Raw genomic sequence first — 18,407 nt, 5'->3', positions numbered from 1 at the left:
ACACCAAGGGAAAATATTACCTTGCCATGGGCACATTCAAACCATAGCAGTTGTGTATTGAGTCTTAGAGTAGAAAGCAACAATAATGACAACAAAGTGAGTGGGTGGACCCCAGGAGCTGAGAGCAGTTAGTTACACTAACTGGTTCCTTACAATCTACATTGTTGGATCGCAAGGTGAAAAATCAATGACAAAGGTGTTGGGAATCACGATTTTCATTGGACCAAAACCCATAGGTGTTGGTCAACAATCGCATCGACAAAGATAAGGATCTACGAGAGGCGGTTAGTCCATGTGGTGAAACACACGGGGAATGTTGGTTTATCCAATGTCCAACAATCTCACCCCCAACGTGAGCCGAGTGTGTATCGAACTCATGAATTACGCTCTTATACCACTTGTTGGGAATCATGATTTTCGTTAGACCAAAACCCGAAGGTGTTAGTCAACGATCGCATCGCCAGAAATAAAGATCCACGAGAGGTAGTTAGTCCATGTCCCAAAACACATAGGGAATATTAGTTTATCAGAAAGATGTGTGGAGTGTTTCAAAGCCGTGAGATAACACATTCATTACCTCAAGGTTTAAAAAGCGTTGAAATATAAAAACAAAAATTATAAAATAAATATATATAATTATCTAAGATTAAATGAAAAAAAAAAACCAAAAATAACATTTTCGAATCTCAAATACTAACCTATATATTTCTAAGGCCTTGGTCAATATCAATTCACATGTCGACAATTATATTTATAAGTGTGCTCCCAAACCCATCAAAATGTTTGTGAGATTCTTATGCCTTTCTAAATTATTGAGATATACCTGGCAAGTAATGGTGATAATGTTCTTAAGATCAATATATTTTAGTTGTTTTTTTTTTTAAATAAACACATTAAATATTTTTTAAATTTTTATTATTAAAATTAAATATAATAAAAATATAACAAAATATTTAAAAAAAATTTATAAGTTATGAAAAATTTAAAAATAATAAAAACAATATATTATAAAAAATACTTATATTATAAAATTAGGTAAAATCATGTTTTAATATATCTAAAGATATTTTACTTTAAAATATATTCCCCCTAACGGATTATATTATGGATTTTAAAAATAAAAAATTCTCCCTTTTAAAATGTTACTGATTAATTCCATTGACTAATCAGTCATTATATAGTTAAGATAATACTTAGAACCTGGGTACGCTATTTACTTTAACAATCGCAGACAATTTTAAAATTCACAATGGATGTTTCATGGGTGTTTTTATTTATTTATTTATAATTATTGAAATACAAATTTTTGATATTGTATAGTGTGATAGAATATATGAATATTTGAGTGTTTAATTGCCATAAGAATTTAAAATTTTATAAACTATGAATTTTAAATTTAAATGGTCAATTGGGTTTAAATTTTAAATTTTAGTAATTTTAAATAAATTTTGATTTTTACTAAAATGTGTTTCTTTAAATTATGAAGTTTTGAATTTTACTAAAAATTTGTTTTTTCAAATTATAAAGTTTTAAATTATATTATTATATTTATTTATTTATTGTAATATTGAAATCTACCATAATTAACTAATTATTAATATAAAAAATTCTTAATTTTGATTATATATTTTAATAAATAAATAAAAATATTATAGTTAACAAGTTGTTTCCAAACAAAATGGCTTTGAATTTAATTTTGAGCCACATTTCCCAAACACAATAATTAGTCAAGATGTGTATTATAATAAAACAAAAATAATATAAAAAATAATAGTGTTTCTTGTTCCCGTTGTTACTATTTAAATGAGTAAGTTGATATTGCATAATTTTATTACCTAAATTTTAAATTTCATTTCTATGGATGTTGGATAAGTGTTTTTGTTTTGTTTTTTTTTTTTCTAATATTGTATGATGTTTGTGGAATATATGAATAGTTTAGTGCTTAATTGTCATAAGAATTTAAAATTTTATAAATTTATGTTTTTAAGTTTTATGAATTTTAAATTTGAGTAGTTAATTGTGTTAAAATTTAAAATTTTAGTGGTTATTAAATTTTTACTAAAATGTGTTTTTTTTTCAATTATAAAGTTTTAAGTTACACTATTTTATTTATTTATTTTAATATTGAAGTTTATAGAAACCAACTAATTCTCAATATTTAATGTGAAAATAGATTGTTTTCGAAACCGATTTTGATATTAAAATATTGAATGAATGTTGGGCCATTGTGATTAATATGTTTTTTGTTTTTCTTTGCAGTAGAGAAAGGAAGTTTTCCTTTGTTCCCAATAAAATTTGATGATTTTGGTATGGATCCCACTATTTGGAAATTTCTCCCATTTGAGATTATTGAGCTTTTGTTTCATTGGCTTCCTTCATCGATCTTCATGAAATTTAAGTTGGTTTGTAGACAATGGTGTCTTATTTTGGAAAACCCGCTTTTCCTCGTGATTTGTGATCGATGCGGTCAGAAAGAGTTAGGATTTCTTTCTTTCTCGGTTCATTTTTCCCATGATTTCTTCATAGAATCATACCTTAACAATAGAGGTCGCTTGTCTACCATGGTTTTCCTTTTCTTAATTCTCGATACACAATTGAATGTACAGTGGGATCAATAATTTTGTTCAGCACACTTGGAAGTTATTTGCATACAAAAAATTATTTCATTGTCAACCCTTTTATGAAAACATTTAGAAATCTTGGAGTTCTTACTCTTGGGGAGCAAGGATTCTTCTCTTTGTTGCAAAAATGTAGTCCACAAAAATATGAATGGGTGTTCTTGAAACATGTTTCTAAAAACATGGATTCACATTTTATCATTTGCAGTAGTGTTGACAAGGTTGGAAGAGGACAAATCTTCCATTTGGTGGCATAACACCACTAAAGAAGGCTATATTATTTAAAGAAAAGTTTTATTGGGTATATCTAAACAAAGATTATGAAGATTACCCTACTTATGGTTACACTATCTATTGCTTGGATTTGAATAGAAACAAATGGGGTTATTCATTTGTTCCTATTGTTGACATACAATGTATGCCATTAAGGTTATACATGAATCAACTTGTTTGTGTTGTTAATAATGGTTCAAGAGATATAGAACTTTTAATTTGGTTGAGTCTCGAAAGAGTGAAGTCTGGAGTATTTTGAAGATGATTCGCAGTACATATGGTCATTACTTGAATCTATATTTGTGGATATAGTTAGTAAATTTTTAGGTTACTTTCGTTTGCGCACAACTGAAGAAAAATTCCTTATCTTGGGTTGCTTCGAAGTGCAGTTCAAGGTGTATGATTTGGTGATTGGATTGTGTGAAACAACAATTGTTGATGGATTTTCTGTGGTCACAACCTCACACTTCTATCTAGAAACGATTTAAGATATTGATGATTTGATTGAAAATGGAAATGCTTTTTCGCTTATTGCAAATGAAGATTCTATTGTTGAAATACCTCTGCTACCTGTGGATATATTGAATTAGCCTTTGAGGCTTGAATATGTTTGTTTTTCCATATTGTTGAAGACGTTATATATGTTAAATGTATTTAATTTTTTTTTTAAGATCATTGTAATTCACATTTTGAAGTTATAGTGAGGATATAGCTATGCTAAATTTGGATATGTTTGTTGGAGATTAGTTTTCTTTTTCCATATTTTCAAAAATTTGGTTCGTATTTCTTTGTTTTTTTCAATTTCTAGAAATGGAAAGGTTTTCCTACATATTTGGAAGAAAGGTTTTGTTGCTAGGAATCCATAGTTGGCATAACTTCTTATTGTATCGGCTGAAAGCCTTCGAAGTCTTTACTTTTGTACATCTCAATATAAGAATTTATTTGTGTGGGCTCTTCGATCATTTGTAAGGGGATCATTGCTCGATGTGTTTGAAGTCAGAGTTGGGAAAGACGATTTTCGAAATATTTGTTGTGTGTGTATATGCTTGAAATTCGAAGGGCTATTTGTTACTATTTATTTCCTCTTTATAGTTTTGGAAGGTTAAGATTTATAGGTTTTTGAAGATTAAAGAGTAGGTATTAGCCTCCAAGGCAATTGGAAAAGGAATTTTGAACTAATTTTCACTTTATCATAGAAATATTGAGTGAACAAAGAAGGGAGAGTGGTGCAAAAAGACCTCACTTTTCTGGTACATGAAAACAATCAAATGAATACCAACGACAATGGTATCAATAGAATAAGGAAGTCATTAGAGCATGGAGAAGAGCTGTTTACCAACGAAAAAAAGAACTTTATCAAATCAACAAGAAGGAGGACCTATACATCGTAAGTATAAAAACAAGAGTGGTTTAGTGCAACGAAGATTTTTTTATGGTCATTTTCATGGATGCTTATGATGTCAAAGAAGTTATATTTTTGAAAGCTTTACTAACTTTGGTCTTCTTTGGGAACATTATGGTTGGAAAGAGAGTGTTCATATGAACGACGATGGTATTTTGTGTGAAAACAATGAAATAAATGCAATTTTGGGACATTACAAGAATGATCCATGTGAACAATTTACTAAGATGGTTGAAAATTTGGAAGATTGTGGGTGAACAGGAGTAGGGCTTTCCTTGTAGAAACTATATAGTTAATATAGTTAGCCCTCGTGAATGTGTATGTATTGTCTTTGTTGCAACAACATACTTAGTTCAAGTTATTTTCTTTTCCATTTTTTTTTCTTGTTGATGTGAAATTTTTCCCTATTGTTTTTTCAAAACAATGTCGAAATGATTACTCGTCGTCAGAAAGATTTAAAACTAGTGCAACCTTTATTTGTCCCTGAATGCGAGGCTCAACAATCAACTTCTCAAATGTACAGAAATGATGAAACGTATGGCCTTCCCAATCATAAGTTTAGAAACTTTTGTCTTTACCTAGGAGAACATTTCATTGTGATGTTTCTTTGCTTTGTTGTTGGTTGTCTCCAAATTTTGTTGTTATTCCATATATTTTCTCAGAAGTTCTATGTTTTGGAACATTGTGTTTACCTAGGGAGGCTTAATAGAAGTGAGAACCCTGGATCCCGTGGAAATGGTGGAAGACATGCTATAATGGAAGATAGGTACTCTGATTCGATTGGACAAGTTGTTGTGTATGCTTTTTTTGTTGATAGTAATATGCTTGCTAGAATGGTTGATAATTTGGGCCGGTCTGTTGGAAATGTTGGAACTAGTATTTGTTGACATAGCTCTAGAGAGAATATTTTTGAAGCCAAAGAATGTGAGGAAAATTTTCCTCTTGGAACAACACAAGTGGTTAATGCAAATTTATTTTGAAAGGTTTTGTTCTTGTCAATGTTAAATTTTATATTGTTTTATGCATCTATTTTTTGATGTTTCTTTGTAGAACACTACTCAAGTGAATAATGGCCGACAAATAAATTTGCAACCAATGCAAGAAATATTAGTTCCTCATGTTACACATGGATGATGTAACAATCAAGAAAATGTACATTCTTTTTGTTCGATTAAAAAATTTAAGTTGTTTTGTAGATATTTCATTCTCACAAAGGTTATTTTCCTTCTTGTAAGTAAAATTTGCTTAGGTCTAACAAATGTAGAAGAATGGATTGCCATTCTTTTATGGAAAGAAATGATGCAACCAATACTCCAATTCGACGAGTTGTTTCACATCATTTCTATCCTGGAATGGTATTTCATAGAGAAAATGAAAGCGGTCGCTATCATTTTAGCGGAGACATGGTTGATGTCCATAAAAAATTTTAAGTTAAGGATTGACAGGTTTTCATCTGTGCATATGTGCCATGTGTGCAATGAATGTTATCCTAGTATACAAGTTTTCATATGGCATGAAGGGCCCATTTGTAAAAGATGTAAGTGTGAGAAAGTTGTTCATTGGTTTTCTCACTTTAACAACATGGATCTAGGTGAACAGCCTGCGGTTCTAGGAGTTTTGACGCAAGCTGAAGAGATGCTAATAACGTGAGTAAATCCAATATTGCAAGTGACGCATGCTCGTGGTGTTCGATATAAATATAGTGGCCACACAATAATTTTTCCACAAGATGTAGCTTCGATTGCGAAGAAGCTTCCACAATGTGTTGAACAACTAAATTTTTTTATTGTGAGAAGGCGAGTTGTTCTATTTGAATACTATGAATGCCATGTCAAGAGGCAACATGTCATGGATGCATTTCTTTATAAAATTGAAATGGACAATTACTACATGGATGTTGAAATTGACATGGATTCAGTTGTTACTCTCCCAAAAGACCTACTAATGTTTCTAGCAAGTTAAAATATGTTGATAGTGATGTTGATGAAATAGATAGGATGGATGCAGAGATTGAAACAGATGGGGATAATTCTTTGCACTGTCACCCATCATCCTTTCTTTCTTGCTTGCCTAATGAATCCAGGGAAGTTGATTGAATAAGAAGATTTATTGAGAATGAAAATAACACATCAATCGAACCAATAGATTGGCCAGATATTAGTACATCTCTCATTAAAGAATATAACACTGAAGTGTTGCTAGACATGGCATTCCCCACTTTATTCCTTACAGGTGATGTTGATTGGTTGCATCCCCGTATTTTCAATGTTGAGATGCATGAATATGGTTTGCATCTATTGAAATTTTATGATCAAAGGTTTCAAAGCCATCCTCAGTTTCAATATTTCTTGTTGAATATGATTATGCATCATCATAGTTATGGAACAAAATGTGCCTACAACTATTCGGGATTTGTGCCAACAACTTTTTGATTTGCCAAACAATGATTTGGTTAAGAAATTAATGCATTTTTGATATTATCTTAGGGGTACGAGGGCTTTTTGGACAAAGTGTTATTCTAAACTCACTAACATGATTAACTAGTTGGGTTTCCCTACTTTGTTTTTTACATTGAGTGCAACTGACACAAAGTGGCCTGATTTTCATAGTGTTATGCCTTCAAACAGACATTGTCATCGACAAAGTGAGCATGCCAAAAAAATTCAAAATGTTATTCAGTACCTGCATATAGTTGTTATGTACATGCACCAAAGATTCAATATCTTTCGTGACATAGTTTTGCAGAGATATGTTGGTGCTAAAGACTTTTGGTATAGGTTTGTTGTCATTCCTTTTCGACTGATTTTTTAATGATTTGAAGCAAAATGTATGTTCTTATGCTTGGTTAATATATGTTAACTGCATGTTTTGAATTTTTTCAGGTATGAGTGGCAGCATAAAGGTTCGGCTCACATCCATGGATTCTTGTGGTTGCTTGAAGCACATGATATGTAATACTTGGATTGGTCCAATGCCACTACTATCAGTCCAACAAAGAGCTACTTTGACAAATATATTATAGCCTGGGATCCATGTGAGACACATCGTCAAAATATCATGATCCCTCGAACTCTAAATGATGATCCATGCCTTTTAAATAATGAGAAAAAAATTTCTTACAAAACCCAAAGGAGATTATGAGAATTTAGTGAACCATGTCCAAAGGCATACAAAATGCAGTGTTGATTCTTGTTTACGTAAAAAAGGGTCTGTGATTTCATTTCGCTATGATGCTCCATGGGAGGTTTGTGCAAAGTCAACATTGAACATAGATGAAAAATGGAAAAAAAGTATGAACCAACATGAAACAATGATCATTTAAATGTTCACAATGTTGATGTTTTTACAATGCAGTGAGAAAATTTGGAATGCCAACCAGTTGTTTAATGACATCAAGTTTTGAAGTATATTACAAAATATGCTTTAAAGACGGAGAGAAAATCAGAAATTTATCATGACATATTGACCAGAATTGCTAGTGGGAGCGGGTATGAGGCTCTTGCAGTATTTGTGTATAGAAGGTTCCTTGCCGAAGTGCTTGTTGAGTGTGACATTTCAGATCAATAAAGTTGCCATCTATTGATAAAGCTGCCATTTGTTGTCTGTAGTCGCAAATTTTCCCCCCTGAATATTGGGAAGAAACTGTACCAAAGGCTTTCGCTACATTTTGATGAAGTTTTGTGCCGAAACAATTTCATTTAGGTTTATCAAACCCGACCCATTTCTAGGAACATTTATGCTTGATAGAAACAACAAGATCGTGGAGTTTTGATGTGAAGCATAGGAAGGAGCCATGGAGGCCATGAGATAACCATGTTATCGTTCATGTTTGGCCATGGTTTTATGTTGTTCCTGATGAAGGAACAGAAGAGTTTGAAACATTTTTTTGGAATGAGTTGCTTTTATACAAGCTGTTTTGTGACATTGCTTTAAATATCGGGTTGTCTACTGAAAGTAATATTGGGAATTGGAGGAATTTGAGATATCATGCATGGCATGTTAATTGAGGCCCTTTGCCAAATGAAGGTAATGAAGAGAATGTTGAGCCACTTATACATGAAGAAAATGTTGATTGAAATTTAGAAGAGTGGTAGGTTGTTTCATAGTTAGTTCCTCCAAGCTATGTAAACATTTCATACCTTGATAATATTGGTAGAAGGGACTTTGATATTGATTATAATTGGCTAGAAATGATAGTCTCAAATGATTTTTTAGAACAAGGGATCGATATTGTAAAATATGCGCAGTCTGTAGGTGTTGTCAATCACGGCTTGGTAAGGGACACATATTTTTCGACTTCCTCTTTATCGGAAAAACAACTAGCCACTTTCAAAATATTTTTCGACACTTTGTTAATGGTGGAAATGATGGTGCTTTCAAAATGAATATTCAAGGTATTGCTGGAACTTGGAAGTCTTCTCTCATTGACTATATTTATCATGTTATTTCTAGTTCAATAACGGATGGTAAAAGTCCTTTGTTATTGCTTGCTCCAACTGGTATTGTTGTTTTAACGTATGTGCCAAAACAATGCATTCTGCTTTAAGAAATTCTATAAAAGATATGAAGCCACTGTCTGGGTAGGCTTTGGCAGTGTTTCAAGAAAAAATGAGGCACGTTTGATATATATTGATTGATGATATGAGATTTATAGGTCCAAGGCTACTCATACAAATAGATTCTCGTTTGTGAGAAGCCTTTCTTGAAAACAATGATTGTCCTTTTGGTGGTAGGTCCATGATTCTTGTGGGTGACCTCGGCCAACTGCCTCCTTTTAGGGATAAACCCTTGTATGTAAACAAGAAATTTTTGTGGGAAAGCTTCAACATTGTTGTGACTCTGGACAAAATTTATAAGAAATAAGGAAATGATTCGAGACAAGCGTCTTTTCACAATTTTTTAACCAATATTACAAATCCAAAGATTTTTCTTATTGATTGGGATCTTCTTATGACACGTGTTGATAGTTGCTTGGATTGATAGGAAATTACTTGGTTTGATTCTTCTGTTCACTTATTTGCGACGAATAATCTCGTCAATTTGCACAATCGAAAAATGCTTAAATCGTTAAATTTTCCTATTGCAAGATGTGTTGTAGAATGCAGTAGAAGAACATAAATAGGTGATAGTGATGATGATGTGTTAGAGCGTGAAGTACTGCTATGTCGTGGAGAGCGTGTTATGTTAATGTGTAATTTGTGGGTTGAAGTTAGCCTGGTTAATGGTGCACTTGGATATATTGAAAATATTTTCTTTACGCCTGGTTCAAAGCCGCCACAACTTCTAGAATTCACTACAGTTATGTTTGAAAAGTATTGTGGTGTTCCATTTGATAGGGATTGTCCAATTCTTGTACCCATTGCTCCTATTGTTAGGGGGAATCTGAGACAGATGCCTTTGAAAATGGCATGGGCATTGACAATACACAAATCACAGGGGATGACTTTACAATGAGCCACTGTAGATATTGGAGACAAAGAGAGGCAGGGTTTGACATTTATAGATATATCAAGAGTGAAATCAATAGATGGTTTGCGGATTCAGCGCCCTTTTCTTTTCAATGTTATGGAAAAATGAAAGGCGGTGCATATGTTACACTTTGAAAGAAAGAGGAGGAATGACTGAAGTCGATATCATTTTTGGGGTATTTATCTTGAATTCAATTTACTATTGATGAATACTTTTTTGTAATTGTTGTTGTTGCTTGCAATTATTTGTATGCACATCGATAAGTTCTTTGTTTTGTTGGTTGATGATTTTAATAGATTTGTTGATTGGTAAACAATTAGAAGAAATTGTATCGGTGAATATTTTTTTGTGTTGATGTTGTTGTTTCATCAGTTAGATTGTAATTATTTTTGCTTTCTTTTCTCCTTGTTTTCATTTTCAATCCTTGTAGGTTTTTATGTCTAATTAATTTTTCTTATGGATTTTAATTGTATATGTATGTGTTAATTTTTCTTATGGATATTTGTATATATATATATATATATATATATATATATATATATATATATATATATATATATATATATATATATATATATATATATATATATATATACTGATTTTAATTGAGTATTTCTTTCATTCGAATGCAGATATGGAGAACAATGATGGCATCTATTACATCTCAGCAATAAAATCTATTAGAAAAGTAATAAATTTTGTTGCGTATATTCGGAATAGGCTTGATAGAAAACATGGCTTCCATCCTATTTTTGTTGATGAACATATTCGTTTCCTTCATGAAATGAAATCAGATGTGGAATACTTGTATCATTTGCACAAGAGAGAATATGGAAGGAAAACGAGAAGGGCATGTTTGGAAAGCGTGAAGTATCGTGATCATTATCCTGTTGATTTGAATTGGTGTTTCTTTTGTCATTGGTCTGGGTGTGCTTTGGAAGAGGCTAGCGTTTAATATTTGTGTTCTGGAATGTTTAAAGTTGAATTTCGTATAAAAAATTGTTTAAAACATTCCCCTTGTTTTTTGGTATTAATGCCTTGGTTTATTAATGTAACAGATGATAATTACAGTGTATAAACATAGCTTTAATTTTAAATTATTGTTTCTTTTTTATTAAATGTTTATTTCATAATTACTTTGTTGTTATTTATTAAGTGATTATTAATTTAATTATTATTATTATCTTTATTTATTATTATTGTTATTTTTAATATAATACTAATAATATAATGTCAATTAATATAATAGTAATAATATAATATCAATTATTATTACTATGGTTCTTATATTTCTTATATTAATATTATTGATAATAACATTAATGGTTAATATTATTGATAATTCATATATGGCTATAGGTGTTTATTAACCACATTGGTTATGCTAATTACATAATTTTTTAATAAAAAAACTATTTGATAGAAGGTAAAAGTATAAATGGATATGGCATTTTAGTTTTAGAAATAAATACTTAATATTATATGACTAATAAAAATGTAAATGGATATAGAATTTTAGTTTTAAAGTTAGATATTTAATATTACATGACCAATAAAAATGTAAATGGATATAGCATTTCAATTCTAAAAATAAATGTACTAATATAATGGATATAGCAATTTAGTTTTAGAGGTGGATATTTAATATTACATGATCAATATGGATTTGGATATAGCAGTTTAGTTTTAGAGGTGGATATTTAATATTACATGATCAATATAGCTTTATAGGTAGATATTTAATAATAGATGATCAATATGGTATTATAATGGATATAGCAATTTAGTTTTAGAGGTGGATATTGAATATTAAAAGATCAATATGGCTTTAGAGGTAGATATTTAATAGTAGATGATCAATATGGTATTAAGGATGTTGAGAGTATCATAAAAGGTTAAGAAAATATTTTTGTATTTTTTAAAGTAAGCCATTCATATTATTTTCAATGATAAAGATTTTGCTATTCTTATCTATGATGTGATTTATTTAAATCCGTTTATATTACTTCTTGTACATTATAAACAAATTATTTTATAATTTATCTGGAAAAATTATTTAATAATTTACATTATATTTGTTATAAATAAATTATTTTATATTCTCTATTAGATTAGAATAAACAGTGATGGAGTGTATATTTATAGTGATTAGAGGAATTTTTAGTGATTTAAATGAAGAAGTGTATATATATGATGATTAGAAGAATTAATTATTGATTTATATAAATAAGAGAAATTTAAACCTAAAATCTTTTAATAAATATCTTTTATTTTCATGACACTTGTCAATTGAACTACTCTTATCTAATTCATTTATATTAAACAAATCATTTGATAAGATATAACTTCTCTAAATCAATTTATAATGACTAATAACCATTAATAATAACTTTTATTATTATTGAATTGAGGCTTTTGTGATTCGTATCAAATTTTTGAGACAGGTTTTTGGCGATAATCACATCAAAACTCATTTGTCGAGGCATTTCGAACCAACAAGTGTGGTTCATCGTGGACAAGATCCAGGCATAGCTTAAATAGAGAGAGATCATTCAAACTATTAGAAAAAAACAATTAAAATTGACCAGAAACAATTATAATTGACCATAACGACAGGGTTACAGCTATATTTGACAGGTCCAAGAGATAATTAATTCATTAATTAATTTGTTAGATATAATTATTTTTAATTCATATGAACGTGAATAAATCTAATTTGAATAGATTTTTAACCTAAGAACTATAATCAAAATATTTATGAGTTTATAAAAAATAATCATTTTTAATTCATATGAAACTAAATAAATTTAAGTAAAAATATTTTAATTACCCTCGTTATCTTTACTAATAAAATAACTTATAATATAGTATAATATAATATGTTTAATTTAATTAGTTTATTCTATTACTAAACTTTTATTATTACAAATTAAAATCTTCGATATATTATTTTCATGAAACTTGTGAATTGAACTACCTATTTATACTGATTCAATTTAAAATTACTCAAAAATTAATAATAAAATAACAAAATGATAACTTCATTACAATATATAGGAACATTACAATATATTTTCCTATTTATTCAATTTAGAATGACTCATAACCATTAATAATAAAATAACTTTTATGGTTGCAAATTGATAACTTCATTATAAAATATTTCACTATTTATTCAATTTACAATGACCCATGACCATTAATAATAAAATAACTTTTATGGTTGCAATTTGATAACTCCATTATAATATATTATATTTTACTATTTGTAGGAACATACCAAATTTACCAAAATAGAAATAAACTTTACTATATATTCTCTCTTCATTGAAATCTTACCAAGTTTGACTTTGATTTCTGAATACCGACACCGTAGTTGAAATTCACGTGAGATCTAGCTACCAAAACAGAAAAGAGCAGCTTAAATAGAGCCACGGTCACCGATATTCTCTCCCACCCGCCATCGACCGAACTTCATATCTAACCCTCTTTGGCTTACTTATAGCTGCACGTCTGCCTTTCTACCCTCACGTGCTCACCTTCTTTTTTCTGTCCACTGAGGACCAAGTCCCAGTATATACAAAGGAATTCTGCTCACCATTTTAAACATTCACGGAACCGCCTCCAAGGTTGTAGCCAACGACTGTTTGTGAAAATGGCCGCAACGATCATGAACGGCAATGGCAATGGCAATGGCATTGGAAATGCGTACAAGCCCACAACCGTCTGCGTGACGGGAGGGGCAGGTTTCATGGCGTCCTGGCTCGTCAAGCGCTTGCTCGACAAGGGCTACAACGTTCACGCTACAGTGCGCGACCCAGGTTCGAATCTCCTCCTCTTCTTATTCAAAAAGTTTTAGGTTTGGTTTAGTATATTTAATAAGTATATGGTTCAAAAAGTTTTTTGCTTTGCTTTAGTATATTGAACAAGTATATGGTTGGTGGACGCACAGACGCGGAGGCGAAGGTGCGCCATCTCCTGGACATTCCGGGCGCTGCGGAAAGGCTGAAGCTCTTCCGAGCGGAGCTGTTGGAAGACGGCAGTTTCGACGCCGCCGTCGCCGGCTGCGACGGCGTTTTTCATGTCGCTACTCCGACCGAATTCGCACCCAAAGATCCCGAGGTAATGCAATTTGAACATTTTCCGTTCACATTTTAAAATTCAGGGCACTGAATTGTTGAAGGGACGTAACTTGACACTCTGCATTTTTTTCCTCTGGACAGAATGACATGATCAAGCCGGCCATTGACGGAACACTGAATGTTCTGAAGGCCTGCACGAAGGCCAAAACTGTAAAGCGCGTGGTGGTCACATCGTCTGCGGCCACGACCTCCGTTAACGACTCCACTGAGCAGAATCAATACATCGACGAATCATGCTGGACGGACGTCCATTTCCTCCGGACAGTAAAGCCTCCTGGCTGGGTAATTTTTTTATTTATTATAATTTAGTTTTGAAAAAAATAATTTTTTAATTTATTATAATTTAGTTTTTAAATAATTAAGTTATAATTAGCTGCTATTTGTGTTGATTAGTAATTGTGATTTAAGGAAAACCATGTTACTTAGATTTCACTTACTAAGATTAAATCTTAGCCAAACAAAAACAATTTAACAAACAACACATAAAAGAGTATTTTTTGGGTTTTTTTTTTTAATAATTTTGGGATACACTTCAACTAACCAACAGGTCTTAGCCATACAGACTCAGTTTAAGTAACAGAGAAAAGGGTCCTTTTCTTTCTTTTGTTAATTTTGCCTTACAGTCAAACTAACAGGAAAAGGGTTTTTTTGGTTTTTTTTTTTTTTTTTTTAAGGCCTAAAATCTAGTTCTTAGCCAAGTAAACGCAATCTATTTATTTAAAAAAAAAAAACATTTTTTGGTTTTTTCCTAAAATTCCAAAAAATCTAAAAATTAAATGGCTTAATTTACTAAATTCAAATATCTTAAAAATTATTTAAGAAGCTGAATATATTTATAAATTCAAATACATTTTAAATAATAAAAAATGATAATTTTATTTTAAATTTTAACAATAATAAAAAATCACAATTTTATCTCAAATTTTATGTTAACCATATTTAATATAGGAGTCGAGGCAGAGGAATTGTCGGGCGGACCAAAAGTGGCCAGAATTCGGGCAAAAAATTTTCAAAAAATCTTGTAGAAGCAGTGTTTGAATTGTGCTTTTGATGGTGGAAATGGATTCCGCACCATCAAAAACGTTTAGGACACCTAAAATTTTAAAGTTTAACAACTATCACTTGGATTTACAAAAATCCTTGCAAGATTTTCTCTAAATATAACCGGAATTTCCAAAACTTTCCAAACAACTCACTACAAGTTTTAATTTCCAAAACATAATAACAAACGTAATTGTTTCTGATCGAAACTCTGAATTTTCTTTGCTGCAGTCATACCTGGTTTCCAAGACGCTAGCGGAGCAAGCAGCGCTGCAATACGCCAAATCGTACGGACTGGATGTGGTTACCATCATCCCCGTGCTGAACGTCGGGTCTTCCATTACCCCAAGCGTGCCCTCCAGCGTAGGGCTGGCGCTCTGCCTTCTCACGGGGGATCCACACATGTTGCCGGGTCTGATAGGGATGCAGTTAATATCGGGCTCCATATCCTTGGTACACGTGGACGACGTCTGCAGTGCCCAGATTTTCTTGATGGAGAACACCGCTGCACAGGGCCGTTACATCTGCTCCCCTATCAACACCTCCGTCCCACAGCTAGCACAATATTTGTCTAAACGATATCCCCATTACAATGTCCCAACCAAGTGAGTATAAGTATATTTTTTTGGTATTTTGTGTTTAAGTGAATCTAATGGTTAAGAATAAGTGTTTTTGGTTAAGAATAAGTGTTTTTTAAGATGTAATATGTGTTTTTTTCGAGATGTTACAAGTTTAAGTATCTATATTTAATGGTTAAGAATAAGTATTTTTTAAAATGTAATATGTGTTTTTTTCGAGATGTTACAAGTTTAAGTATCTATATTTTATAGATTTGATAACCAAATTATTACCAAAAGTAAATCTCTTATTTTACAAATAAAAAAATCTCATTCATACACCAATTACCTTAAAATTATATAATAATAATAATAACACTATTATATATATCAAACTAAATCAGTTTTTGTGTATATACGTCCAGGTTTGAGGATGTGCCAGAAACCCCCAAAGTGAACATTTCTTCGAAGAAACTGGTGGAAAGCGGTTTCTCCTTCAAGTTTGGCATGGATGAAATCTATGATGACGCTGTGGAATACTTCAAGACAAAGGGATTGCTTAATTAGCTGAACACCCAACCTGCGTTGTTTGGTCGGCGCACGAGATCAAAATACCCACTCTTAGGGCAGGGGAGCTGTTAAAATATATTATGAGCTTTTATCCACTCTAAGGGCCTGGGAGCTGTTGCATTTTATTATGAGCTTTGTTTTTACTCCACCTGTAGGTTTAAATTACTCAGCATTGTGACATACTAGGTTTTTTCTCATAATCTGTCACAGCTTCAGGCAGCATCAAATCGAATCCTGGCTATGTTTAAACCAAATAAATGTGTAGATATTGAATATAAATCTACCTTATATTGGATCTATCACATGTTCCAATGCAATTCTCATTTTGATTTCAGATTTACTATAGGTTGGGTAAATGTCAAATTTTCAAAAAGTTTAGTGTTTCATATTTGTTACTTTATATTAAATAATAATAAAAATTATATCTATTTTAATCATATATTATTAAAATATTTTTTATTATAATTAAATTTTAACCATATATTATTAAAATATTTTTTATTATAATTAAATTTTCATGGTTGAAAGTGCATAATAAGTTTTGGTCGATTTTTTAATTAATCAATATGGTTCATCCTTATTACAAAGATGAAAAACCCCAGCTGTGATGTATCAAGTTCCAAAAATTTATTATTAAAAAACAATTGTAAAATATATATATATATTCTAAATAAATTCAAAGAAAATATAATTATAAATTTTAATAATTAAATTAGTAAAAATGAATTTTTTATTTGTTATATATAATAAAATATTAAAACATTGAAAATATCTCATTTCATTAGATTTTAGTTAGACAAAAGAATATATCTATACAAATTGTACATATCACATGAATATGGTATATTGTGTCAATATCTTAAATGTTTATTACATTTCACCGAGAAGAAATGACATATTTATACAAATTGCACATATCACATGAATATATGCTTTATTATTATTTTGTCATTTTCATTACATTTTAGTGAAATCAAAGGACAGGTTTTATTATTATCATGTCATTACATCTTAGTGAAGATAAAAGGGTATATTTATACAAATGGTAGATATCATGTAAATAAGGGAAAATTTTAGAAATAAAAATAAAAATAAAATCATCATTAAAAGTTTTAAAGAATTTTTATACTTACACCAAATTGTATTATTATATAGATTTGATTCTTTTTTTTTAAAAGGATATTTGAAAATAATATACACAAAATTTCAAATATAAAGTATGGACGATTTGTTTACATTTTGGAACCATAATTAAATATTGTAACATCAATATTTCAATCATTGACATAAAGAAAAGAATCTAATGTTATTAAGTGACAAAAAACACGTGTTTATGCTTGTTTGAAAAAGAATACCATCATTATCATTGACATAAAGAAAAGAATCTAATGTTATTAAGTGACAAAAAAAACGTGTTCATGCTTGTTTGAAAAAGAATACCATCACTACTTTATATTAGTATGGACCATTTATTTACATTTAGGAACAAGAATTAAACTATGAATTGAAGAAGGTAACACACTTGCATAGACTCAAAGCTAGCTCAATCACCTTTGGCATTAATTATGCATTGAAGGCCTCTCGTACATGAATTAGGAACCTCTCACCAATCATAACTCTTGTTGTTGGCAAGCATCAATAAAAGAAATCTAATTTAAGTTGCCAAAGGAAAATACTCCTCATTCTCAGAATTAAAGAAATACATGTAATATGAAAAAAAGACCTCCCTAATCTATTTGAAGTTAGCTCAATCTCCCAAGAACAAGGTAGAAACCTACTCTATGACATAATAAACTATATAAAAATACTATTTATAAAATTGGAGAATGACAATTTGTATGGAGAGAAATATCAAAAAGTTTTAATCTATCACATTATAAGTTGGACATATACTCCAAGTGTCCCCTCTTTTGGAATAGATAAGGCACTCTCATTTTTACACAATCTAATATAACAAATACTAAATTTAGATCCAAAAATCTCTCATAGATCCACAGGTTTATCATGTGGTTACAACCATATGTCAATAATTAGAAAGTCAACATTATCTCCAAAAATCTCTATGATAGTTGATAATAAATATTATCCAAGGCTCCAAGATTCTTTCCATATCCAAGATATTTGAATGATCATCCCAAATCCTCATCAATTCTTCAATGGTTGAAATGGAAATTTGAATTTGGATCTAAATGATAAAAAATTGTATTGTTTAGAGTTTTAAATGTACCTGTAATCATCACCAAACTAGGACAACTTCCAAAGATAAGTGAAAGCATATTAATTTTCTAATATTTAATTATAAATTCACTTAAAATACTAAAATAAATGCATTCAA

General features: G+C 30.5%; 1 protein-coding gene across 1 annotated transcript; it reads left to right on the top strand.

Annotated features, from left to right (window-relative positions):
- The first annotated feature begins 13,308 nt into the window (after window positions 1-13,308).
- Window positions 13,309-16,371, top strand: LOC149233292 (putative anthocyanidin reductase). The gene is made up of 5 exons (XM_089379724.1): window positions 13,309-13,583; window positions 13,715-13,884; window positions 13,986-14,186; window positions 15,177-15,550; window positions 15,928-16,371. Exons 1-5 carry the CDS (start codon window positions 13,418-13,420, stop codon window positions 16,067-16,069), a joined length of 1,053 nt encoding a protein of 350 aa, XP_089235850.1. The 5' UTR covers window positions 13,309-13,417; the 3' UTR covers window positions 16,070-16,371.
- The last annotated feature ends 2,036 nt before the right edge of the window (window positions 16,372-18,407 follow it).

This window comes from Pinus tabuliformis, chromosome J (genome assembly GCF_031772625.1).
Source record: "Pinus tabuliformis cultivar Carrire ecotype Pingquan chromosome J, CPIR1, whole genome shotgun sequence".
NCBI lineage: Eukaryota > Viridiplantae > Streptophyta > Pinopsida > Pinales > Pinaceae > Pinus > Pinus tabuliformis.
This window is presented reverse-complemented; position numbering and strand designations above follow the sequence as displayed.

Coding starts and splice junctions, on each gene's coding strand:
- LOC149233292 (XM_089379724.1), top strand. CDS start 13,418: ATGGCCGCAACGATCATGAACGGCAATGGCAATGGCAATGGCATTGGA. Junction 13,584..13,714: donor CGCTACAGTGCGCGACCCAG/GTTCGAATCTCC, acceptor GTGGACGCACAG/ACGCGGAGGCGAAGGTGCGC. Junction 13,885..13,985: donor TCGCACCCAAAGATCCCGAG/GTAATGCAATTT, acceptor TCCTCTGGACAG/AATGACATGATCAAGCCGGC.